At 34.9% G+C, this 26,954-nt stretch overlaps 1 protein-coding gene across 6 annotated transcripts in view; it reads right to left on the bottom strand.

Moving 5' to 3' along the window:
- The window catches only part of DIAPH3 (diaphanous related formin 3), a 509,936-nt gene that overhangs the window by 180,211 nt on the left and 302,771 nt on the right, over nt 1-26,954 (bottom strand). For all 6 annotated transcript variants that reach the window (XM_058683514.1, XM_058683521.1, XM_058683534.1 and 3 more), the window contains 2 exons: nt 24,128-24,248; nt 16,233-16,401 (listed from right to left, as the gene is read on the bottom strand). In XM_058683514.1, the coding sequence (XP_058539497.1) occupies nt 16,233-16,401; nt 24,128-24,248 (290 nt within the window). The remainder of the gene's footprint in view (nt 1-16,232; nt 16,402-24,127; nt 24,249-26,954) is intronic.

The raw sequence follows: 26,954 nt of genomic DNA, 5'->3' as shown, positions 1-26,954 counted from the left end.
TGAAACCCACTGCTCTCTTGGGTAGAAGTGGAGTTGATAATAAGGGGAGAAGTTCATCATCAAGCTTACTAGATGGTGTCAATGAGCTTCCACAGTGTGCCAAAAGATACAGCCACCATTAGTGCATAATCATAGCCTAGACACTAACCAAATTGTTATCATCAGTCTTCTATTTGGCAGCTTATAACGGTATCCCATCGTGCTTTTAACTTGTATTTCTATGGTTACTAATTAGTTCAAGTTGCTTCTCACATGTTTATAAAACATTTGGATTTCTTACTCTGTGAAATGCCTTTCGGATCTTTTACCCACTTTTTTGTTAGGCTGTTTATCAGTTTCTTAATTTGCAGTTCTTTAAAATATTCTGAATACGAATCTTTTGTTTGTTTTATATTTTAGATTTTAACTGTCATCATACTTCATTTACCTATGTTGTCTTTCAGCAAAGAGAAGTTGTTAAGTGTAGTAAAAGGTATATTTTTTTAAGAAATTGGGATGCCTGGGTGGCTCAATCTGTTAAGTGTCCGACTTCGGCTCAGGTCATGATCTCATGGTTTGTGAGTTCGTGCCCCTTATAGGGCTCTGTGCTGACAGCTCAGAGCCTGGAGCCTGCTTCAGGTTCTGTGTCTCCCTCTCTCTCTGCCCCCTCTCCCACTCACACTCTGTCTGTTTCTCTCTCTCAAATAAACATTAAAAAAAAATTAAAAAAAAAAAGAAATCCTTCCCTACTTCAAAGACAAAGATAATCTTCTATGCTTTCTTTTTAAGCTTTAACAATGCTATTCACATTTTAGTACCTACTTTATCTGGAAATCAATGTTTTCGAGTAGTATGAGGTGGGGATCCTATTTACTTTTTTCTATTGAAAATGAGTTGAACTGTAACATTTCACAACTAGCCTACCCTTTGCCCACTGATCAGCAAAGCCCATTCTTCTGTATTTCAAGTGGCCATATATGTGTTGATGTTTGGGGGCTGCTTTAGTCTATTTGGTCAATATATCCATGTCTGAATCAGTAACACTCTGTCTTATTATAGCTCATATCTGATTTTCCTTCTTTAGAATTGTCTTTACTCTTTCTGGGCCTTTACTCAGCCATCTAGTTTTCAGAGCAAACTTACTGAAGTTTTTGGAAAGGTCTATTAGGATTGTGAACAGAATTGCTCTGATTCTGCAGATTTAGATTAAATTGGTATCTTTATGATATTGACTCTTTCTGTTAACAAACACGATGGGGCTCTCCATTGACTTAGGATATATATAGTATATATCCTAACTTATTATATGACTTAGTGTGTGTGTATATATGTGTATAGGTATATATATACTTATATATATTTAAGTGTATATGTATATATATTCTTATATATATATATAAGTATATAGTGTGTGTGCATATATATTAAAGTGTATGTATATAAGTGTATACACACACACACACACACACACACACACACACATACACACTAGTATCCTATCAGTTTAGAACAATCATTTCATTAAATTTGGTAAAACTCATATGTAAAACTTTCTGGGCCAAGTATTTAATTTACTTGAAGATTCTAAATAAGTCATTAAATTAACAATTAGTTATAGACTTATTCAAGCTTTGATTTTCTTTCAAAGTCAGTTTCAATTATGTTATAATTTTTCTAGAAACTTATCTGCATCATCAACCTATCCAGTCTGGCCTATAAATTTTTATAGTGTGCTTGTCTCTTTTTACTATATTCTGTATGTATAATTATATTCCTTATTACGTCTTTAATATTTTTTCCTCATTAACCTTTTCAGAAACTTATCTAATTGTTTTTTCAAAATAATCATGGTTTAGCTTTTCAAAAATTCTCTAAGTCATTTTTTCCTTCATTCCTTTATTTTCCTATTTTTTCTAGGATTATACAATTCCTTTTTAACTTCTGAAGTCGGATGTTTAATTTTCAGTCATTCTGATTTTTTAACATAAACACTTAGAGTATAAATTTCTTTATACCACTATTTTGCTGTGTTCCATAAATTCTTCAGGTCTAATTTTACTCTAGGATTTCTTTCTTGACACATGAGTTATTTCATGTGATTTTAGAATTTGCAAAACAGAGATTTTAAAATTTCATCCTTTTAAAAATTTCATCGCTAATTTCATACTATTGTAGTTAATGAACGAAGCTGCACCTTAGAAATACATCAAGATTTCACGGTCTCTAGTATGTGATTACTTTGATAAAAGTGCCACTTATGGTTGAGAGGTGTACTCTAATTGTTGAGTTGGGTTCTCTATATATTACACTGAATCAACTGTGTTAATTGAATTGTTTAAAGCTCCCATATCTTTAATGATCAATTAGAGAACTTTGTTGAAGATCCAAATATAATGCTAACTCTATCAACTTATTCTAGAAGTTATACATTTTTACATGTTTGTTTTGGTGCCATGTTATCATTCACATGCAAATTTTTGACTTGTACCTTTCTGAAGAATTAAGCTTTCTATCAGCATGAATATTCCCTTGTCTTTAAGTCTATTTTATCTGTTACCACCATAGTTTCCCTCTTTCTTTTGATTAATATTGCATTTCATTACCTGTTCTGTTACTTTAAACCTTTCCATGTATTTGTGTTATAGGAGGTCTCAAACAGCACAAGGCTACATTGTTTATCCAATCTTAGTCTTTAAAATTTTTATTGTGACTTACGAGATACTTGTTTCCACCACCTTATATTATTCGTTTTATTGGTCCTCCTTTATCTATGCCACTTATGTATGTATGTATGTATGTATGTATGTATGTATGAGTGTATATCTTTCTTGGTTCATTTCTCCCCCTATGGTTTTGAATCTATGCTGGAACATCAATCCTTTTACTGGTTATCTTGGTAATTTTATCACACAAATTAATTTAACAAGGCCTAACGTTCACTGATAGTTTTATCTCCTTTCCTCTCCTTTGAACAATACAGAAAGATAAAACACCTGAACTCCAAACACCTCATTCAATTTATTTAACAACGTTGTCCAGTAGCTAAGCTCTATACCTCCCTTTTCTACAAAACAAGTTAGACATTATTTTATTGTATACGTTTTTTATATTTAGTTTAATGGTAAGTATGCCTTCTTGTCTCTCAATTCTTTCTGAAGAAAAAGAAAATGTTGCTTCTTTAAATACATCCTGTAGAGCTGGTGTCAGCAAACTATAATCTTGGGCTGGCCAGCAATTGTAAATAGTTATATCAGACATAGCCACACCCACTCACTTACATACTGCCTATGACTGCTTTTGCACTGCTACTGAAGAACTGAGTAGTTATTAACATTTAGCTTGCATATATTTACTATATGGCCCATTAAATAGCCAATCTTTGCTTTGGAGGATCCTTCAACAGAGAGATGTTCATGAAAAATAACCCTTTCTCCTTGAAGACTTCCCCAACTTTCTCACAAGACAGCCATATTTTAAAATAGTTTGTTGTGTTGTGGTGGGATTGATCTTTGAGAGTCTATTATTATGTGAGAAAATTCTCAAAAGTGTATTCTTATAGAAGGCTGACGAACACATCTTTATTTCTTAAATATTTTTATATAATGTGTCGATTATGATAGACTATATATTTTTCTGGGTAACATACTTACGTGTTTTAGGATCCAAAGGTAAACAATTTAACAAGGAACAGCCATATAAAATCCTGGGTGCTCACTCAAATAAGTTTGTTGAATGGACAATCAAGAATACCATCAAAAATACAATGAATATGACATTTCACTACTTTCAGAAATAATTTAAAAATGAGTTTATTACTTATTAGAAAGGCAGTGTAAAGTTAGAAGGAAATCTAAAGTCTTATTGTCTTTGTCTGAATCTCCAACTGGCACTAAATAGCTATGTAACTTGTGTCTCAGTTTCCTCTTTTGTAAAATGGGCAAAATAATACCTACTTTATAGTGATATTGTAAGAATTAAATAAAATGCCTGGCATACAGTAAAATCTATGTAAAACAGCAATTATCAATAATATTAGTAATATTACTAATTTATATTATTTCCATTATATGTCATTAATGAAATGCCCCACTATTTATTTGGGAACAAATCAAGGAAGAGCCACTTTCTAGCTTGCAATGATCGTATATGCTTCTATATATATGAGAAAGTGTCAATTCTCATAGTACCTATGAGAATACAGTTTTCCATTCAGAGATGTTGGAATATGACTGTACATTGACTCGACAGGAAGTTCCTCCAAAGCATGTACCCAATGCAGCTGGATTACTTGGCAGGGAAGTTACAGAGGTGAATTAAATATGGGAGGCAAGATATACTCTTGATCTCAAGTCTAGTTATTTACCACTAAAAATTTATTTTCATATATATATAGACACATGTTTTAATACTTCTAAATCTAATATACTTTATGAGCTTTTATTCTGAAAAAGAGAGTTTAGTTTCCTGTTTCCCCCCCCCCCGCCCAAAGAATTGCTTGCATTTCAAATTAAGATAGTCTTGGTAAATTAACTTCAAAACTTGCCCAATGACACAAAATTTGCTTTCCTCAAAAGCAAAATTTAAAAAACCAACGTGCACATTGCCTCCTTCCAGCTTAATACTCTATTATATACTGTGTCTTGAAATACTTAAAAACTTACTTTATAAGAGAAAAATTGTAACATAAGAATATAAGTGGACTTCCACAGATCCCAACTTTTTGATCATACCTCATCTCCGTTTCTAACTCTTAGCTCATTTAAATAGTTTTATCTACCCAACTCTACATTTTCAACCTATGATAATATTCTGTATATTTTTGTAACTCCAAAAACTACTGGAGATTTTATTATATAAGAAACTTGAAAAGATTATAAATGTCTTCTTATTCAGAGTTATATTTCTTTCAACATTAATGAATATTTAAACTATGCAAACCAGGGATCTCTTCAGTTTTCACTGAACTCAAAAATCTTTTCTTCGTAAGTATTTTATTTTTGTCTCAGATTCCTAACATAAGATTAGAAAACCAGATTTAAATCTGCATGCTTTCCAGAGGGATACAGGTATCATGTACTATGAAAACACAGGCTAATTTTCTCAAAATAAACAACTACTTAAGAGTCCGACATGTTCCCACTAAATGCTTTTTTTAATAGGAGTTTACTCAATTTTAAGAAGAGGCAATGTTCAAACATACTAAATGAAGCTTTCTAGAAATTCCTAATGACTCCATTTTCAGGAAGAAATGGAAAATATTTTAACTAAGAAAACCTTAAAAATGTATTCCTGTACTATTCCTGTATTGAAACACAAAATAAAATAATTTTTTCTTAGAATTACCAGACACAAACGTCTTTAAGAATACAAAGTATGTGATCTACTTGTTCGTTTTCCATCAAGTCTGTCTTTCTTTCTTTCTTTCTTTCTTTCTTTCTTTCTTTCTTTCTTTCTTTCTTTCTTTCTTTCTTTCTTTCTTTTTGTTCCTTATGATTATTTTCAGAGAGAGAAAGACAGAGAGAGCATGAGCGGGGGAGGGGCAAAGAGAGAGGGAGACACAGGATTTGAAGCAGGCTCCAGGCTCTATGCTGACAGACAGACATGGGGCTTGATCCCACAAACCATGAGATCATGACCTGAGTTGAAGTCGGTCACCTAACCAACTGAGCCACCCGGGCATCCCCCCCATTTTTTTTCCATCAAGACGCTTTTGTAACTGAATACAAAAGTTCCCCCCAACATGCAAAAGATAAACAATGGATTAGAATTACCTTGTGGAAAATTATTCTTAGAAATCCCTATTTGCAGTAATTATAGGGTAGATGCTCTATAAGGGACTCTAGAATGATAGTAAAAATTAAATTCTCTGGTATTATCAAATTCAATGAAAAAATGCTCTCAATGAGAATAGGAGAGCATAATATACGGTATACAGGCACAAACAATTCATCATCTTAACATTCAATAAGGTGGTGTTATTAGTTGAACTTTTTATGACCATGAAACTTAGGAAAATGGGAAACTATGCTTTGAGAATGTCCCCAAGAATGTGCAGGTGCTGATGAATTAAACTGCTTCAGCTGCAAGTTGCTCTTTTCTGTAAAAATCAGTCTCAGGTGAAACAACACATTACGTATTAGCCCATCAGGGATTTAACAATACTGACCCATCATCATTATGCCATGAGTTTGTTTGCAATTCTTTCAAACATTTTGTAAAATCCTCAAGTAAATGAGATATTTCAATCTATTCTGTGACTTCTTTAACAGAGAGAGTATGAAATATTCATAACTGTGGTTTCCCAAAGTACAACTTGATTTTCCAGTAAGTGTGTTTTCTCCCCTTGTGTTCTGAAGTGATATAGTAATTTAAATATTCTTTTTATCCCCCAAATGTGAGGCTAAATAAAGGCACAGCTAGGCACAAGATGGTAGTCATGAAGTATAGTGCTTAAAGGTAGACTTGGTGATAGGGCCTATCACCTATCACTATTGTTGTTTTGAGTTATTACTATCACCTCTTTGTTAGGAAAGCAAGGAGAACATCCAACTAAAGCCCCACAATATTCCATGTAAACCTGGCCATGTTTAAAACATAACATTAAAAGTAGCCTTAAGATGGGGGCACCTGGGTGGCTCAGTCAGCTGGGCGTCTGACTTCGGTTCAGGTCATGATCTCATAATTGGTGGGTTTGAGCTCTCTTTTGGGCTCTGTGCTGACAGCTCAGGACCTGGAGCCTGCTTCTGAGTCTGTGTCGTCATCTCTCTCTGCCTCTCTCCCACTCATGCTTTGTCTCTGTCTCTCTCTCTCAAAAAAAATAAACATAAACATGGGCATTGAGGAGGGCACCTGTTGGGATGAGCACTCGGTGTTGTATGGAAACCAATTTGACAATAAATCTCATATTTAAAAAATACATAAATAAATTAAAAAATTAAAAATAAATAAACATTAAAGTTTAAAAAAAAACATTGAAGTCAACAGTGTGTGCACTCTGTCTTGTTCAGAATGCAGAGGACCAATATCTGATGTACAAAGAGCATGCCATTTTATTCATTTTTGCTTGTGGTATCCTAATTTAATGTTGTATTTTCAATTACATGGGTTAATAGACTTATTATTATGTATTATTTTTTCCCATTATCTATCAATAGTTGACCTTATCACTTTATTAGAATAATCCAGTCTTTACCTTTTGCTAATATTATTTCAGTGAACAAACCAAATATTTAAAATGTAAAAGGGAAATACAAATTACCAGTCATTTAATCATATAGACGTGTCAGATGCACTAATAATCCCACTAAGCAATGTGTAGTAAAAATAAATCTTATCAGTAAAGACAAAATGTAAGTCACTTAGTGTAGCTGTGTTTTTACTGTGAAAAGACTAAAAATTAAAGATTAGAAGAACCTATCATAATTATTTTCAAGGTTGCAAGTCTAAAATATTCAGCACCTGGAATAACTCTAATTCCTTACATAATCAGACAGTAAAGGATATGAAGAAAAACATCCTAGAGCTAAAATATTTGGGTTTTTTTCTAGGTTTGGGGCTTTATACCTCCAACTATGATCTCAGAATAACAACGGTGCCAATGAAGACAATTTTTAAGCTGTAAACTCAACAAAACAAGCAAGGAGAGAAGATATTTCCTATAACTACCCAAGTTGACTCACCATCCAACCAGATGACTTTTTCACATGCTTCTTTTCTCTGATAACATGATCAATGTACAGGATTTAAGAAGCACACAGGAAAAGCTTAGTGCTTTGGAATTCCTATTGGTCACCTAGTTAGTCCATACAATGGTTATCAGAAATGGCATTTACAGTTGACAAAGATCAGATTTGTATAACTTAAATGATCAGTTTTGTTCTGGCTGTCCTCCATATCAAAAATATTTGTATACTAAAAATACCCCCTCATTGGATGATTTCATTTTTGTTTGGCAAATCACTACTTCAGTCTCAGTATTCAGTAGAAGAGAGAAATTATATTTGATCAATCCATGCAGCAAGATTAAATGAGTTACAACTGATTTTATTTTTGTTCACTACACAGTGTATTTCAATTGTATGAACGAAAAATCAACTTAAAGTCTTCAAGTAACATGAATGATGGATCTTTAACTGGATCAAACATAACTTTAACAGAATTGTAGAAATAATCTAAACACAGAGTTATTATTGAAAAATAGGTACTCCTTATTTAGTTCAAAGTGTCTATATAGAAGCATTAAAAAAAAAGGGAGAAATCCTTAAAATATCGATTCTGTTATCATGAGATGGGAGAGGTGAAAATTATTTCTATTCTCTGTAGATACCTAACTTGTTTTGGGGGTATATGTACATTATGTCATTTGATCTTCAAAATGTAACATCCTGAAGAAACACAAGCTGTTATTAACAGGAAAGAGGCTCACTAAGGTTAAGTAACTTGGCCACAGTCTTATCACCCTGGGTGTTCTGATGCCAGAGCTTTCACTGTCAGCCATTGCTGTCTTCCCCAAAATAAGACAACTGGCAAAATACCACTGTTAAAAACAAGCACAAAGGGTGAATTCATAAGTAAGATTTGAAGAAAACAGTGTGACTCCTTTCTCACTGATTGCCATTACACAATTTGGATGGGAGGTATATATGTAGGAAAGAAAGTTTAGGGGAGGAATCAACAGGACTTCAGGGACGAGAAAAGAACAAATGCAAAGTTTGGCACATATACCCAAAACTGGAACACAGAAAAGAAAGGAAGACCTAACGGAGGCCACCCCACCTTTTGTGTATGTAATAGTAATCCCTTTTAAGGCAAGGATTGCTTTTCCTCGCCCTCAAAATCCTAACCAAGTGGGGTGCCCAGATATGCAGGGTCTTAGAAACTATTAATAAAGAAGGATGTCCAGTAATATTTTCCAGTACTTTAAAATTCCTACAGGAGGGATGCCTGGGTGGCTCAGTCAGTTAAGCGTCTGACTTCAGCTCAGGTCATGATCTCGTGGTTCGTGAGTTCAAACCCCGCGTCGGGCTCTGTGCTGACAGCTCAGAACCTGGAGCCTGTTTCAGATTCTGTGTCTCCCTCTCTCTCTCTGACCCTCCCCTGTTCATGAGCTGTCTATGTCTCAAAAATAAATAAACGTTAAAAAAAAAAATTAAAAAAAATAAAATCCCTACAGGAAATGTTAATGTGCTCAGAAAAAGAGCTACAAGAACCAAAAAATGTGACTTCTTTCAGTGTAGTGACTCCAATTCTGTGTTGGAATATATGAAACTGTAAATTCAGAGGCTCATCATAGCAGTTACGTATGTATAATTAAAACAGAAAATTGACAGAGACCCATAAATACAGAGAACAAACTGGTGGCTGTCAGAGGGGAGAAGGCTGGGAGGATGGGCAAAATGGGTGAAGGAGAGTGGGAGATCCAGGCTTCCAGTTATGGAATGAACAAGTCATGGAGATGAAAGATATACCATAGAGAATATAGTCAATGATGTTGTGTCATGGCAGACGGTATCTACACTCGCAATGTGCACAGCATAATATACAGAGGTGCTGAATCACTATGTTGTCCACGTGAAACTAATGACACAATGTGTATCAACTATACTTCAAGTAAATAAAAAGAAAAATGACATATTCTTAATAATTATAATTTGGCATGAAAATTGTTTTCAAACATGTTATCTAAAAGGGAACAAGTAACAAAGGAGAGCTAAGAAAGGGAAGCATTCAGAAGTATTTTTGTAAGATAAGGTTGTTAAACAAAATAAACAAGGTGTCAGATGAAATTTGCTTAAGGAGTTAAGAGTGTTGTTGCACTGTGCTAATAATTCTGGTTAAAGAAAGAGAAAAGCAAAAGAACTTTCAATGAGGAAAAAGGAAAGCCTCACCAAGATAAGAAAAATTTTAAAGAAGAGACCATGTATTTCAGGGATGAGTAAAGGCGCTTTGAGCAGAATTCTCTAATACAAATATGAATGGGAAGTGGGGCTAGGACATACAAAATGCTTCAAGGCCACAGGGACCAATGACACACATGAAAATTAGGTTTATACTCAAAGGACCAACATGAACATTCTACAGCTGTTAGGTAAGAAAAAGGGGAATGGAGTGTCCCAGTAAAAGCCGACAAAAATTCCATAATGGGCTCAATTCATCCCATAGAAGCACGCACCTCTATGAGTAATGGGCACATTGGTAGTTGCATCTAACAGTGAGTCCAAAATGAATCACAAGTGGAAGATGATGATTATCGTTCTACAACACTACACACCTGAAGGCATGAACTTCACTTGGTGAAGCTTGATGTCTGGTAGGACAGTGATTTGCTTAGCCTACAGTGCAGGGTCAAACATTTCCACCTAGTACCTCCAATTTGAACTTTATGGTTCCCATGACTCCTACAGGAAAGAGTATCTTGCCAGCTCTCTACTCCACACCTTAACCTTCACACCAGCCTTGTGGTACATTAATAATCCTCTAATTTTAAAAGAAAACATTTTATGCTTTGAAACGGAACAAGACCAGCAAACATTCTCCTATCATGAATGCATTGACGCAAACAAGAAGTTATTCTATTAAGGAGTGAGAAAATAAAAAAATGTCTTGTGCTGATTTACACTTGTAAGTTACCAAAAATGCCCTTAAAAATCACATTTTAACAATTCTTCCAAACTCTCTGAGCAATATATTGGATATATACTGGAAATATATTAAAAAGTACAGGCTTTGGAATCAGGGAGGCTTCCATTCAAATCTTAGCCCCTACCAGTTCGGAAGCATACTGAGATTCCCTACCCCACAGTTACTACACGGGTGACATTCTGTATCTCACAAGAATGCTGGGAAGACTAAGTCAGATGACACGCGTACAGCATCTAGCAGGGAGTCTAGCAAGAAGCAGGCATTCAATCAGAGGCAGTTGTTGTTGGATTTGTCTTGTTGAAGATAGTAATAAAAATAAAGCTTGGGGTACTTGGGTGGCTCAGACGGTTAAGCGTCCTGACTCTTGATTTTGGCTCAGGTCATGATCTCATGGTTCATGGAATTGAGTCCTGCATCAGGCTCTGTGCTGACAATGTGGAGCCTGCTTGGGATTCTCTCTCTCTGCCCCTCTCCTGCTCACTCTCTTTCTCTCAAAATAAATAAAATTAAAAAAAAAAAATAAAGCTAAATAAAATTACAATATGTAAGCTTACTCCCTATTTCTTGGACACTGATTACTAGTCCTAGATAGAAACCATTTACCTATAGTAGATTGTTAAAACAAAAACAAATTAATTTCTAGTTGAGGATCTCCAACTAGAAAAGAGGAGAGTTCAACTTTTCTAGTTGTGGGGTGTCGCAATGAGCAGTTACCCCACAGAGGAAGCTCCATGATCTTAGAACTTTTTCCCTTGGTCTATATGGCTTGAAGCAGCAGTCTGGAACAGATGTTCCTTCTTTAGCTATTGTATTAGGGCTCTCAGAAAGGGTGGGAAAAAAACAAGAACCAAAACAGCTGTATCTAAACCAATTACTGATGAGATCCTGGTAACACTGATAAGAAATGACATGAGTTGGTAAAAGGTATAGTAATCGGCTCTGAATAAAAATGAGCCGGCCTTTAATTGCTTAAGAGTAACTTCTGGGGCAATCCTAAAATACAAACATTTTGGGATAAATTACTCATAAACTAAATTATTATTAAAAATAAAAGTGATCACATTTTTTTTTTTATTTTGGGGAGGGGTTAGTTTTCACATTAGTCCTAACAGCTCTTTTAAATGTAATTTAAACTATATTAATAGGAATTAGTATAGTTTAGCCATATATGGCATAGGCTGGTGCAAGACTCCCTGGGTTAGCCCCTCAGCTCCGTCAATTGCTGGCTATGTCAACAATGGGCAAGTCACAATCTCTCTAAACCCCAGTTTCCCCATCTGTAAAATGGGAATAGTAACAGTATGCCTACCACACCTGGTTATTGTTAGGGTTAAATGAGTAAGTGGAGAACTTGGCACTTGACTGGCACTATATGTATTAGCTACTAAAGCCTGGCACCCATTGTAGGTGAGAACATCTATCCCTCAACAAATTTGGCTATTTGTTACATGCCATGAGTTACATTAGAGAAACAAACATATGCAAGATAGACACAGATTTTATAAGATGAAGCGAAGTCTGAGCAGAGATCAGAAGGGTGAGTATAGTAATTTAGCCAAGCAAAGTATGGACAGACTGCTCCAGGCATAGGGAACCATACACAAGTAGGACGGTCTAAACTTGAGAGAAAACATTCCATGGAAAACTGTCATAGTGAGGGAGGGGGACAGCTATGGAATGAAGACAGTGGTTCCAACTCCTTGCATATAATACAAAACAGAACTTCACTTTAATGGTAAAATTTGCTCATTCACGAACAGGAGTATTCCTAAATACCAGTGGATGAAGTCACAATACAAACGTATCTTACCAGTATTTTCTTTTTTTTAAATATTTTTTTTTAACGTTTATTTATTTTTGAGACAGAGAGAGACAGAGCATGAACAGGGGAGGGTCAGAGAGAGAGGGAGACACAGGATCTGAAGCAGGCTCCGGGCTCTGAGCTGTCAGCACAGAGCCCGACGCGGGGCTCGAACTCACGGACCGTGAGATCATGACCTGAGCTGAAGTCGGATGCTTAACCGACAAGCCACCCAGGCGCCCCTCTTACCAGTATTTTCTTAAAAAGAAAATCTAGCTATATATTTTTTGCCTATTGTATAAATAGACCTTTCCAGAACAGACCTTCAACCCATTAAAGTTCCACATCTGTTGTTAATATTTTCACATGGATTCAGTGAAGTTAGCAGGATTTTCAAAGTTGAAGGGTGAGGAATTAAATAGCAATGTAAGGGACCAGGGATTTGAGAAAATAAAACATTTGTCAAAAATTTTTGCCAATATTGATATGTGATCTTTAAAAATATGCACTGTCTAAAATTCAAGCAGTATAACTATATTTACCAGAAAGAAAGGAAGAATAAAATTTGTGTGCCAAATTGTATCACCTTGGTATAGCCACTTTGCTTCTATAGTCTCCTTTATGTTTATTTTTACCCTAAAGATTATTTCCTCTCCAAATTACTCATTTAAATGAAATATATTTTTTATATTTAGCTCTAAGGAGGTTAGTTTAGGACAGTGTGCATATGTATATATGACAACAGTTACTTCTAGCACCCATGTGAACTCTGAAATACACACAAAGTACAGCTGTCACTCTATTACCCTCCTTTTTTTTGAACCCTTCTCCAATCAAACACTTCCTCACTCTTCCACCATTAGTAACACTAATGCCAAGTTATCCCCACAACACCCAAAGCCCTCTAATCCTACTAGATCTTAGGAAGATTTTGAATTAGACTTGATTCAAATGTCAATCTGAATGCTTAAAAACAGTATGGCCTAGATTTCATTTTTTAAACCCTTTCAGTGCCAGTGTTCTTATTTGTAAAATGGAACACAAGCTATAAACAAGGGAGGGAGCACCGCACAGCATTTAATTACACAGGCTCTTGGAGGAAGGCTGTATGGGTACAAATTCTAGTTCCACCATTTTATAGCTAAAAAACATTGAGCCAGATATGTTCCATCTCTGTACCTCGGTTTCTTCATTTGCCTCAGAGAGAATGTAACAGTGAAAGATGGAGAATTATTATGAAGACTGACTGAGATAATATACATAAGGCATCTGGAAGAATGTCTGGTTCATGGAATACTCAATATATGATGGGTATTATTACTTCGTATATCTATTTTATACCTTTATAACATAATTGTGTCAGGAGTCCCCAAGACCACCCTCACATTTGATCATTTGTTGGAAGGACTTAGAACTCAGAAAAGCTATTGTACTCATGGTTACAGTTTATTACAGTGAAAGGACACAGATTAAAATCACCATAGGCTTCTCCCAGAGGAGTTCCATTATGACATATGAAGTATTGCCTACTAGGAAAGCTCTCTCATTCCTTGATGTCAAGAGTTTTTGTTGGAAAAAAACATGTATGCCTGGACCTTCCACATGGACCACCTTAGCTACTCAGCCTCTAGCCTCCTATAGAGGACAAACCAAACAAGATAGCCCAGGGCTTCAGGTGAACAAAAACAGGTACTCACTGCAAATCACATTTCTAGCAAAAACCATCTAGTTTGGTCCAAGGCCCCAAGCAGACAAATATCCCTATGAGACAGGGTATTCCAAGAGCTAACGGGTTATCTCCCAGGAACCAGTGGAGGACTGGTTCCAGGTTTGAAACACCTCAAGCCTACTGAGTTAACCCTTCACTGCATACTAATTTATTAAACGACTACCATGTGCAAGGAACTGTGATAAATACTTAGTATATATTAGCTGGCTTAATAAACACTTTTATGAGAAAGGAATTAATATTTCCATTTACAGATATGGAAACTGAAACTCAGGAAGGTTATATCAGTTCATGGTCATATAACTAGTGTGGAATCCAAACCCAGCTCTCCCAGACTGCAGAGCCTTTGCGACTTACACTAAGGCATAAAATATTTTAAAGTTAAAATACCATATTGTACAATTTATCACATATATAGGCACACAATAAATATATTTGTCAATCAAATCCAGTTCTTCTACTTGTGATAGTGAAAAACTAAAGAATCATTTTGAATTTGTGGAAGGAACAAACTAAAGCTATGAGCAAATGTATATGTACCATAGACTAGTGTTCCTTTGAAATACTGAGGCTTTAAATGTCCATCAACTGATGAATGGATAAAGAAACTGTGGTTTATATACACAATGGAATACTACTTGGCAATGAGAAAGAATGAAATATGGCCTTTTGTAGCAATGTACATGGAAATGGAGAGTGTAATACTAAGTGAAATAAGTCATACAGAGAAAGATACCATGTTTTCACTTTCATGTGGATCCTGAGAAACTTAACAGAAGACCATGGGGGAGGGGAAGGGAAAAAAAAAAAAAAAAAGAGAGGGAGAGAGCCAAACCATAAGAGACTCTTAAAAACTGAGAACTGAGGGTTGATGGGGGGTGGGATGGAGGGAGGGCAGGTAATGGGTACTGAGGAGGGCACCTGTTGGGATGAGCACTGGGTGTTGTATGGAAACCAATTTGAGAATAAATTTCATATTAAAAAAAATAAATACTGAGGTTTAAAAAAATTTTTTTTAATGTTTATTTTTGAGAGAGAAAGACAGAGCCTGATCAGGGGACGGGCAGAGAGAGAGGGACACACAGAATATGAAGCAGGCTCCAGGCTCTGAGTTCTCATCATAGGGCCTGATGCAGGGCTCAAACTCATGAACCATGAGATCAGGACCTGAGCCAAAGTCAGACGTTTAACCGACTGAGCCACTCAGGTGCTCCTGAAAAACTGAGTTTTTATTAAAAGACTATCTCATTTTAACAAAGTCCAATAACTTCAGCAATAAAGTTTTCCTTAGAGTAAAAAGAACAACTTCTTTAAGCTTAAGCCTTTTCTTTTTTCCTTACCCTTCGAAACTTTTTAATCCCCACAAACATTTGCTGAAATAGAGAAATGACTTACCCATCTATTAAGAATAACATAATTTTTTGTTGCAGAATTGTATCACCATTTTCCCCAGGGAGGCAACAATGCTTTCTCACTTTAATATGTGTGTGGTTTTTTTTCCTCATCTAATCAGCTAATACTTTTCAAAAGATCTTTTTAATGCCTAAATGAAAGGATTCCACATCAAAGACCTGACCTCCCTATTAAAGTATCTAAAGGAAACCCTAGGAATCTAAAATCCATTCAAAGGCAAATCACAGGTAGCTTATTGTACAATGCATTAAGAAAAGAAAAGGAAAATAAGAAGCTTCATAAGAGCTTCAGGGAATTTGGTAAAATTACACCACAAAATACAAATTGATCTCAAGTATAAAGAAACAAATTCATAGCCAAAAACGTATTACAAAAGTGCTCTGTAATCAGCCAGGAGGGGAGTCTTTATGAGAAACTTCAGAATTTGTCATATTTTCAATCAAAATTTCTGATTACAGCTTAACGTTGGGAAGGCAAAAAAGAGAACAAACCACATATTTTTCAATAGATTTAAAATCTGAAATTTTTAAAGCTAACTTTCAACATGGGGAAAGGTAGGTTTTATTACCGACAGCAATACTGGAATAAAGTAACGAAATGAAAGTAAAAACTGATGAGATATATAGACACAAATACTTTCTTAAAAAAAAAATAAACATTTTAACATACCATGAATGTGGTTCTGAAGTTATTCAAGTCATTAAAAAAGTCTTCCACAGACACCTTCTTCACATCAATGGCGTAGTATCCCATCACACTCTGGTATAACGTTTCCATGTTTTCGTGTAACTTTAAAAGTTTCCCGTATTGTTCTTTTGCACTGACAACAAAGCTGTATCTTAGAGTTAAGGGATTCCGAAATTTACAAAGTAATGTTTTAGGAAAAAAAAAATACCCTGTGAATCCAATGTTTGAATTATTTTAGTCACTATTACACATCTCCGAAATGCCAAAATTACCTCTAACAGGTCACTGTTCTCAAAACGCAATCTATCCTGTACGACGGTAAAATCTTAACACCAATCTCTAATTAACTCCAGCCAAATTATCAGAAAAGTTAAATATTTATTTTTTTTATATTTCTTTTTGACAATTGAGTCCATGGAAATTATACTTCCAGTGTATGTATGTACGTTAGTCACATCATTCAATATGATTTAAATTATAGCTCAGTGTCTGATATTGAGTAATTTCAATGATATTGAAATCAACCACATGGGTGCTGAACACAGCAGTTAAACTGGATGCCCGATGTCAATTTCCAGCTCCCGCACTTGGTGGTTGCCTGTGGGCACATGCCTTAATCTCTCTGGGCTAGGACTTCCTCATCTGTAAAATGGGAATAAGAATATCATCCATTTCACAGGGCTGCTGTGAGGATTAAACAAATTAATAATTCAAAATTCTTAGAAAAATGAATAGCATTTTGTAGTACATGTAAATCCCTTTTATTTTTATTGCTTTTTGGGTTATATATGTGGTTCTAAAGTCCATCAAAAAATAAATTAAGAGTTACATTAAAAACTTCAAATATTAGGGGTGCCTGGGTGGCTCGGTCGGTTGAGCGTCCGACTTCGGCTCAGGTCATGATCTCACAGTCCGTGGGTTCGAGCCCCGTGTCGGTCTCTGTGCTGACAGCTCAGAGCCTGAAGCCTGTTTCAGATTCTGTGTCTCCCTCTCTCTGTGACCCTCCCCCGTTCATGCTCTGTCTCTCTCTGTCTCAAAAATAAATAAACGTTAAAAAAATTAAAAAAAGAAAAAAACTTCAAATATTACAGAACTTCATGTTTTAAATTCTCCTTTGGAAAACTGGGAAGTGATTTATTTTATGCATTGCATCATCTAAAATTATGATCTGGCACATACACATACAGAAATATTCTCTTCTCATTTATGACAACACAGTTCAAAACACACTGATTTTCAGAAGACTAACAGTGTGAATGTTGCAGTGGCATTAGAAAACATTTTCTAAACAAACCATAGAATTTCCTTTGTGGTGTGACAAATTGCTAATGCAGTTAGATATACCATACTTCATTCTGAAAAGATGACTCTGTTAGAGCATCATTCATAATCGTCTATGGCTCCTTTAAACTGGGACATTTAAAGAAATGGAATATACAGAATTAAGCTTATCCAAGCCATTTTATTGTCTCTGACTAATGCAAAAAAATAAAGATGTTAGTATATTTTTAAATTTTTAAATATTTGTTTAGTTATCTGTTTTTGGGGGGAGAGGCAGAGAGAGGGAGAGAAAAAAATCCCAACCAGGCTCTGCACTGTCTGCACAGAGCCTGATGCAGGGCTTGATCCCACAAAGTGTGGGATCATGAGCTGAGCCAAAATCAAGAGTCGGACACTCAACCAACTGAGCCACCCAGGCGCCCCAGTATACATATATTTTTTTAAAGCCAGTAATAAGAATAACTAGATTCGTACCAAGAAAAGAAAACCAAAAAAGGAATTTTTATAACCAAAAAAAAAAAAAAAAAAAAAAAAAGATTTTCCACAATTTCGAAAGATAACGGTTCCTCTGGTCAGAGTATTCCCCAATGGAAGATAAAATAAGGAAACCGATCTCGGCCTTTCATTTTGAGAAAGGAAGACTGAGAAAGAAAGAGGCAGCATTGCTGTTAGATGGGTGGTGAAATCCAGGGGGGCATGGAAAATTTCTAATAATTAGAGCCCAACCTCCCCAAAAAAAGGCATTCCAGTCCATCACGGCTCACTTGTAGCCATGTCTGGGGTCAGTCCACAGATTACTTACTGCCCTTCTATGCTGGTTATTTCTCCCTCTCTGCACCCCCCAGACTATGCCCTGCTTACTTTTATATTTAGCATTTTAGGGGAAAAAAAGAGTATACTAAATATAGGAGTCTGGATTCTAATGAAAGGGTTGATACTTTTTTTAAATAACCTTAAGAAAATCTATAGACCTTTCTGTAGTCCAGTTTATATTCATCTGAGTAGCAAAATGCCTCCTTATATTTTCTAGAATCTAGATCATAATAGCAGCAGTGGCTGATGAATTTATATGTAGTATCATTTTTTAATGCTTGCATAAACAAAAGATTTTCTGTAATTACTCAAATCACAAAATCACAGGAAATTATAATACAGTCACACTTGACAGATTTCCATACACTTTGTCTTATGAAATATCCATATTCATGAAATATTATAAAGCAAATGTATGTAAATTAAAAAATCACGTTTGAAACACATTCAGAAACTAATATTAAATGGACCATATGGTGATTCATTTGTAATGTGAAATAATCAGTCCTTCATTTATATAGTAAGGTCAGAAATCAACATTGGTTTATCTATTCAATCTATAAACTTTCACCTAAAATTATTTATGTCCCAGAGACAGACTATCTCCATATGGATTATTTATACATCCTTAACTCTTGTCTAAAAGAGAAATTGTTTTCTGCCTTTGCTCGCCCAAACCTATCATTCAAAGGTTCCTTCAATTATTCCTCTTCCACAAAGCCTTATTTTCTAATCTCTACAATAAGAAGTTCGTTCCACTGAACACATAGCATTTGCAATCCATTGTACTCAGCTGGAATGGTGGGGAGTTTTCCCTTCTAGACCAATTCCTTGATAGCACTTTGCTCTTGCCACATTTCTACAGGATGGCCACCTTGGACTGTCAGCCCCTTCTGCGGATGCTGTGTTCCACCTTCTCAGTACTTGTCTGCCACTACATTCGTGTCAATTACTCATCTCCCCCTAGTGAGTCATCAAATTTCCATCAGTGGGAAGGTAACAGCCTTTCTCAAAAGTGTGATGAAAGCCACAGAACTTCTATTCAAAAAAGTCCATCTCTATGCATTCACACACATACAATTTGGATGTAATGCTAAGAGTTAACAGAGTCCCTGAAAAGTAGTTTTGTTGGACAACATGTTAAGTAGGCTACTTTAGTGGGCGTTTCTAATTGTATGGTCCTAAAGCTACTCCTTGTCTTTCCCCTCACTGACTGCATAGTAAGGCTTTGCGTTTTAATAAGAGGCACTTCACAAATATGAGTAATTTTATCCTGACACCTGCAAATACTCCCTTTCTCAAGAATCAGTTTGGTAAACAGGTTAAAACAAAGCTGTAAGTATTACCCAGTAACACTTTTTAAGATTTTCAAGTAGTAATCACAAGTTCATGAAACATCAGAAATAATATTAATACTATATTCTTAATAAAAGTACAATTCTATGTAAACATAAAAAAGATGTGATGGGAAAGAAAACCAAGAGTCAAAACCATGGAGATGACATGGTCTTGTTCTGACAGCTAGAGAGCTTTATAAGTTAATTTTCTTATCGTTGTTATCTAGAAAACAATTTGCTCCCAAGGGAAATGCAATGGAGCTTTGAATAACTGGAATTACCCACGAGAATGGTAAAATTGTGATTGAACAGAAACAATTTTGGAAATAGTCAAATTAATTCTCACTTTAAAATGATTGTCTGATAGGATAGAATAAATGATGACATTGATGAGGCACTCTACATCCCTAGTGATGGGCTAGTCTCTCATTATGAGATGGTGAAACCACCCAGCACAACTACGTACTACATTTATTCTTACATCCTGCCCTCGTTATTGTGCTTCCCCCAACAAGGATATCTATTACTTCCATTAACACATCTTACAAGGACCAGCTCCAATCAGTCCTACATGCCTGATACCTTTTATAGATCTTCTTAAGTACTCGGGATCCAGCCAGGCAGCCAACCAGCTAGTCAGTAAGTATTCCCTAAGCTCCACTGCATCCCACTTTTCTGGGCAAGAGAGGAAACACTGGTTAACGAGGGAGGCAAAATCCCTGCTTTCATGAAACATACATTTGAGAGTGTAGTGACAGAATAAAGAAGTAAATGAATGAGATGTTCAGATAGTGATAAGTATGATCATGAAGATAAAGGTCTGTGATATTAGACAGGGAAGTCCTGGCTAAGGGGACATCGCCTCAGACAGGGAGTCATCACTGTGAAAGGAGCTGTGAGCACCAAGCTGTGCAGCACCCTCTATAAGTGCAATAAGACCTCAGGGAAGGAAAAGATCATGGTCACTTTGGATGAGGACCAGGATATTTTAACCTGAGTTTTACAAGTCCCTTCAGAACGAGTTAAACGGAAGACAAGGAAGGAAGAGAGAAGAGAGAGAAGAGTAAGTCAACAGAAAAATCTGCCATGACAAACCACCCAATTACCCAAACTCCCACTCTTGCAAATAGACAGGTGTTACATGAGTTTACATTTCCCAGATCCCGTTCCTCTATTTTACTCTCTAACCACTGTTCAATTAAATAAAAATGTACTGAATTCCTTTACCTAAAAATGCTGTGTCTTATGCAGCATGGAATACAGATAAAAGACCTAAGCCCTTCAAGGAACTTATTAGGACAGTTTCGCCTCTACATAATACTTTCAAAAGCACCTAAAGCATTGATATATACTAGAACAACAAAAAAGAAAGTGTGAAAATTGAGTAGGACTGCAATGAACAAATTTAAAGACTATAACATGGGAAAAGGCAAGGAAACTGCAACATAAGTGGTAAAAAGTAAAAAAAAAAAAAATGAATGTCTGGCAAAACAATTTTTTTCTAAGAAACTCAGGAGGTGGGGTAGGAAGAGAAGAAAAGGTAAATAAATCCTTGTGCAGGGAGAACTTCAAGGGCAATGCTCTAGGATCTATTTGTTATTTTCCTTGACATATGAAATATTCCAGAATCTAAAGGTGAAAAGAAATGAACAGGTACTGCATGACACAAATCCTAGCATTTTCCTGATTTTCTCACATATAAGAGCTTAGTAAGTATGTGTACTTCACATGTAATAGTTTGCATATAACAATATTGGTGATCCTGCCTCAAATTCCTGTCACACATTTTTCAAGCGAATATTTACAGTGGAAATGGTTAACTCCAGTTGTATTTCTGACCCAAGTTTAGCAATTGTAAGGAAATATAAATATTACAAAAAGGGCAATGTGATATATATGAAATAACTGTACATGCATTTTAAAGGATATGCTAAATTCATATTTTTATACTCAGTATATGAAAGTAAAGAGAGTGCACTAAAAAAATAAAATTACAATATACTATAATTGAATGCTAACAGGGAAATTTCACATAACAAAATTACATCATTATAATTTAAAACAATTCAATTAACAGATTATTTAAGCTACTAAATCATGACTGTTTAAATATCTACTTGCATAAATGCATCCCTAACAACTTAGATAATACACATATTCTTTTAGAATTGGTTGGCGAACCCAACAATTTGACATGTTTCAACTAATAAGCACAAAAACTTAAAACATAAACAAAGTTAGAGCGTTAATAGCCCAAACTTCAGTTAAATACATTTTTATTCATTGTGCATTTTAGTTTCTGAATCCTTTCATTTTGTAAGATCTGATTAAGAAGCTCACAATTTGCCACTTTAATAAGATCTATATAAATCCATTTAATATTCAAAATGTGACTTGTTGTCAGTCCTAATTAAAGTAAACAAAGCTTTGCAATGAATGAATTTAATTACTTCGAAACTAGTATGTCTAACCAAGATGAAAAGCAAACCAGTGCAATCTAATCTCAGCAAAGAATATTTATGATTATAAGCTTTGTCAATAGCAAAGTGCACCAACTGTTCGTATATCTGACTTCCAAGAGATACATGAATGCTAATCAGTTCATTAGAGGCTTCTAGGTTGTGATATTTAGCGACAGGATGTAGTAGCTTTCTTGTCCATGGAGTATAATTGTACTCAGAATGAAAAATTGTTTCCAACAAAGCATCATCCTTCCTGTTTCTGATTTCCTGCTGGTTGCTTTTTATGAGCTGCATACCTTTCCAGAAGCCAACATCATTCAGCTTCTTGTGTCATATGAATACAAGTATGGATAGGTCCTGAGATCCTCTGCTGAGCAGGATTCTACCACCTTCCCTCTAAGCTCAGGAATTTATCTTAGTTTATAGGTTCTAGAAACCGGAGCCTCATAATTAGTATGCTCAAAGTGTATTACCAGAAACTGTATGCAGGCAAACCCTTTGCTAAAATGCGTTCTCTCTATAGGGAACAATAAAAGTACTTCAATTAACAGTGCTTAATGATTAAAATAAACTGTCACATATGAATATTTTAACATGATAAAATGATGGAGGGAAAAAAGGCTAAGAATGATGAAACTAATGTAACTCTGCAATAACAAATTTGTTTTAAAAAGCATACTTTGCCAAATGAGAAGGTGCTGCAAGAGTATTTTTTGATGGGTAAATACAGCGTTCACCTTTGGTTTAAAAAAAAACAAAAACAACCCTTCTCAAATGTAGCGATAATGGCACACTGCCTAATAAAAGAAGAAACTGGATGAGTAGGAAAGATATGAAAGGAAACAAACACATTAGCCTGAATTGATTGTTGCTGGAGTGCATTTTTATGATATTTCCCAAAAGAGACAGTGAACAAAGCTAAAATTGAACTAATTCACAATTAAACTGAAAGCATATACAATAAAATCTATGACAAACCAAATAATAATTTTGTGATTTGCTAAATCTCAGGGGAGAAGGCACAGAAAGAGGAAAAGCAGTTATTTTATTTCAACTATCTCAGTTTAAAATATGAGGAGTGTCTATTTATAAGAGCTCATTGGAAGTGGGTTATCCTTTCATATAAAATTCTGAGGTCCATATGGGATTTTAATAATGCATTGTAGTAATACTTTATTATAACACAAAAGATATCAGTCTCTAATCTCATAGAATGGTTTGCAAAGCAACTCAACATTCATTTCAGGAAATTAAAAAAAAAAAGTTTATTACTTCAATTACTCATTAGAGAATAAGCCACAAAGTTAGTGAAACCAAAGATAATCGAATTCAAAAGAAATCTTTAAATTAAGCAGGACACAAGTCTCATTTATGTATATACATAATACACACATACACACGCACATATGTATATGCACATACACTGATACTAATTTGTGTTTGGAGAAGACCTGCATGAGTAGTGATCATGGCAAATTCCATTTTGATTTTGGAACTATGCAATATTTCTAAATATCTTTAATATTAAAGTTTCTGGAATGAGATCATTCTTTATTCCAACCCTTGAAATTAAGCTGACAAGTCATACCAGTTTATAAAATCTGCATATCCTTCCTGAAACATTTCAAAAGTATCTAAATCACATCCCGATATTAGATATCAAACTTCCTCAAACTGAGTTTTCATGTCCTTTCAATTTCTCATGAACATCACAAGGAAACAGGGCAAATGGAAGGGAAAAGAGGAGAGAAAATGTCCAAATGGATACAAAGTGAAACAAAAAAAAGAATAGAAAGCAAAGTACATTTCTGTATCATTCATGATAGGCAAACACATTGATAAATTTCCCTGCAAGAAGGCAAAGGCTAAAACTGTTATCTGGCACTGTAGGATAAGCACTGGTTATGCAAATATACCTACATCATTAAATAAATTGTAACTCTAGTTGACTAGTGAGTTATTTAGATATCAGAAGGATATGGACATCTTTGTCAGAAACTTATCATGCAAGTCCTCAGGAGGGGGAAAGGTTTCCAAATCTTTCTCAAGCTGTTGAAGCTGCCTTCCCATCTGCTTCAAATTCTTTTCCAGCGTTTCTACAGAGACTAAAAGAGAGTATATTAAATGACTTGAAAGGACAAAATTATAATATATAAAAGGTAAAACACTCTAGGAACAAAATATTTGTGAAAAACCTTCCGATAACAAAGAAAGAAAATTCACTATACTAGAGGTAAACTAAATTTCACTTTTTAAAAAGTTTTTGATATTTAAAGGCAAATATAAAGGAAATTTCATTTTTTTTAAAAGAAGATGGAATTTAGGAAATGCTCACATGAACAAACTACATTTAATAAGTAAGTTTTGTTGAAAATTAGAGCCCTTGACCTCAACAAACACTACAAAAGAATCCATCTATTCAGAAAAAGAGGCAAAGAAAGACTTTTAAACATAAACCAATTTCAATGCAGTTTTCACATTTTTCAAAATCATGATCTCTTGAGAGGAAACAATCAGTGCATGGAAAAGACAGGGACAAGGATGCTCTATTGCCCAAGCTCATCTACAATAGGAATGAAAAGGTATCAGAAGCTACTTGAGCAACACATGGAACAAATATCACATCTTCTTTATTGGTACCCTGAGCACAATCTGTGTTTATTATCTAATGACAATCTCTCTTCTTCGACTTAAAGTTGCTCTCACTGTGCACATGAAGGAACTAACGGTAGATCAGGGACCAAGGCACTATCAAAATGTATTGGTCGCCCAGTAAGAAGTTTAAGAATCATTACCTGAAATCTTTTTTTTTAAGTTTGTTTATTTTTGAGAGAAAGAGACACAGAGTACGACCAGGGGAGGGGCAGAGACAGAGGGAGACACAGAATCCGAAGCAGGCTCCAGGCTCTGAGCTGTCAGCACAGAGCCCGACGTGGGACTCAAACTCACCAACAGTGAGATCATGACCTGAGCCAAAGTCAGACCCTTAACTGACTGAGCCACCCAGGCACCCCCCCAGCATTACCTAAAATCTATGCATAATTTTAGATGACATCAAGAATTAACAATATATAAAGATATAGCGACCCAAACCAAATGTTTGGGTTCAGATGAATTTTGGTTAAAACTTCCTTTTACTTCCCATCAGTGTGAAGTATATGAAATGATGCTTAAAAATACATATAATAATTCTAGGCATACAGCCATTTTTAGGCTTCCAATTAATCCTGAGGAATGGATATAAGTCAGGTTTCACCTGTAAGAATGGGCATATCTTTGAAAGTAACCTGAATGCCCAACAAATGGGACTGAGTTAAAAAATATTTATAAATCTCTATATACAAATATACATATAAATAAATATATATGGTTATAGTCTTAGTTCCATAAAGTGGAATGGAAGGGAAGCATGAAAAATCATATTGCGTAAGAATATGGAGTTTTGTTTTTTAAACTAGCTGTATATAAAATAACATTTGTTATTCTATTCATAGCTTTTAATATAATATTCTAATATTCTGTTATATTAATAGCTGTTAATAAAACCTTAACGTATTTTGTTGCAAAATCAATTAGCGGGCTAATTTTCCAATACAATGTTTTCAGTGAATGAATTCTTCAGAGAGGCACATGTAATGTTTGTGCCCAAAGAGCAGCAATACGTTAACCTTTGGCTCCCACTGTAGTGAAGCCATTGTGAAGTTATACTAACGCATATTTTCTCATTAGTTTTTTGCCACTCATGTTTCCCCTCTCTGTCAGTCTTAAATATAAGACAATAACGCACAAGAGTACATAAAATATTTCTGTCATGACAGCACTTAGTGTATTAATTAATTCTTTCTATTTAACTCAAATACCCAAATCTTTGCTGTACATTACTCATGATGGTAACACATGATTCCTAGGCTATGCTCTTTTAATTTTATGTCTGTTTGTCAATTATTCACAACCAAGACATCCCTTTAATTAGGCCTAGGGTGTTTCATTTACTCTTCTCATTTCCAATTTTTTTTTTTTTTTTTTGCTTCTTTCAAAGTTCTCTATCTGAACTACAAGAAGAGATTCCTTTTGCTTTCCTAGTCTATTTGATCTCTCTTCTAACATTTCATTAGCATTTCCCCTATCACTTCTCAAGAAATCTTACAGGTGGTTCAGTCATTTTTATACATCCTTAAGCTGTGAAACTTCTCATTAAATAAATACAAGTTCAAAAACACATAAAATCATTTTGAGTAAATATGTGCTCAGAACAGTTTATAAACTGTATAATCACTTTGCGCTATAAATCAGATTTTAAAAAAAAGCATATTAGCAGCATAATATTAGTAGTCATAGTCCTAATGTGGTAGGACAGTAGCAATGGCTAAAATTTATTAAGTGTTCTGAGGTCCTTTCTGAAGTGTTTTCCATTGATTTTTAAAATCCTCACAAGATAATCATGAAATAGATATTGTTATTATCCCATTTTACAGATCACATTTTATAGATGACTAAATCAGAGTTGAGGAAAAGTCAAACAATTAAAAGTAGTGAGGTCACAATTTGAACTAAGGCAATTAAATTCTAGACTTGATTTTTAACTGTTTTGCTATACAGAAAATACTTTATTTTTACAACTACTACCTGTCAGTAACTACGTTTAAGTACACGGATGTAGTTTTCACATAATGACTTTCTTATATTCTCGCCTAGTACAATTACATATGGCCAAGCCCAGGGGAATAGATGTAAGTATTCTGGGCGGATGGCTGTATGACAGATAGATATGCTACCATATTTTTTAAATGAACATTTAAATTTAATGTGTT

This window comes from Neofelis nebulosa, chromosome 1, assembly GCF_028018385.1.
Source record: "Neofelis nebulosa isolate mNeoNeb1 chromosome 1, mNeoNeb1.pri, whole genome shotgun sequence".
In the NCBI taxonomy this organism is placed as follows: Eukaryota; Metazoa; Chordata; class Mammalia; order Carnivora; family Felidae; genus Neofelis; species Neofelis nebulosa.
The sequence above is the reverse complement of the archived record's forward strand: the minus strand, read 5'-3'. Positions and strand labels throughout refer to the sequence as shown.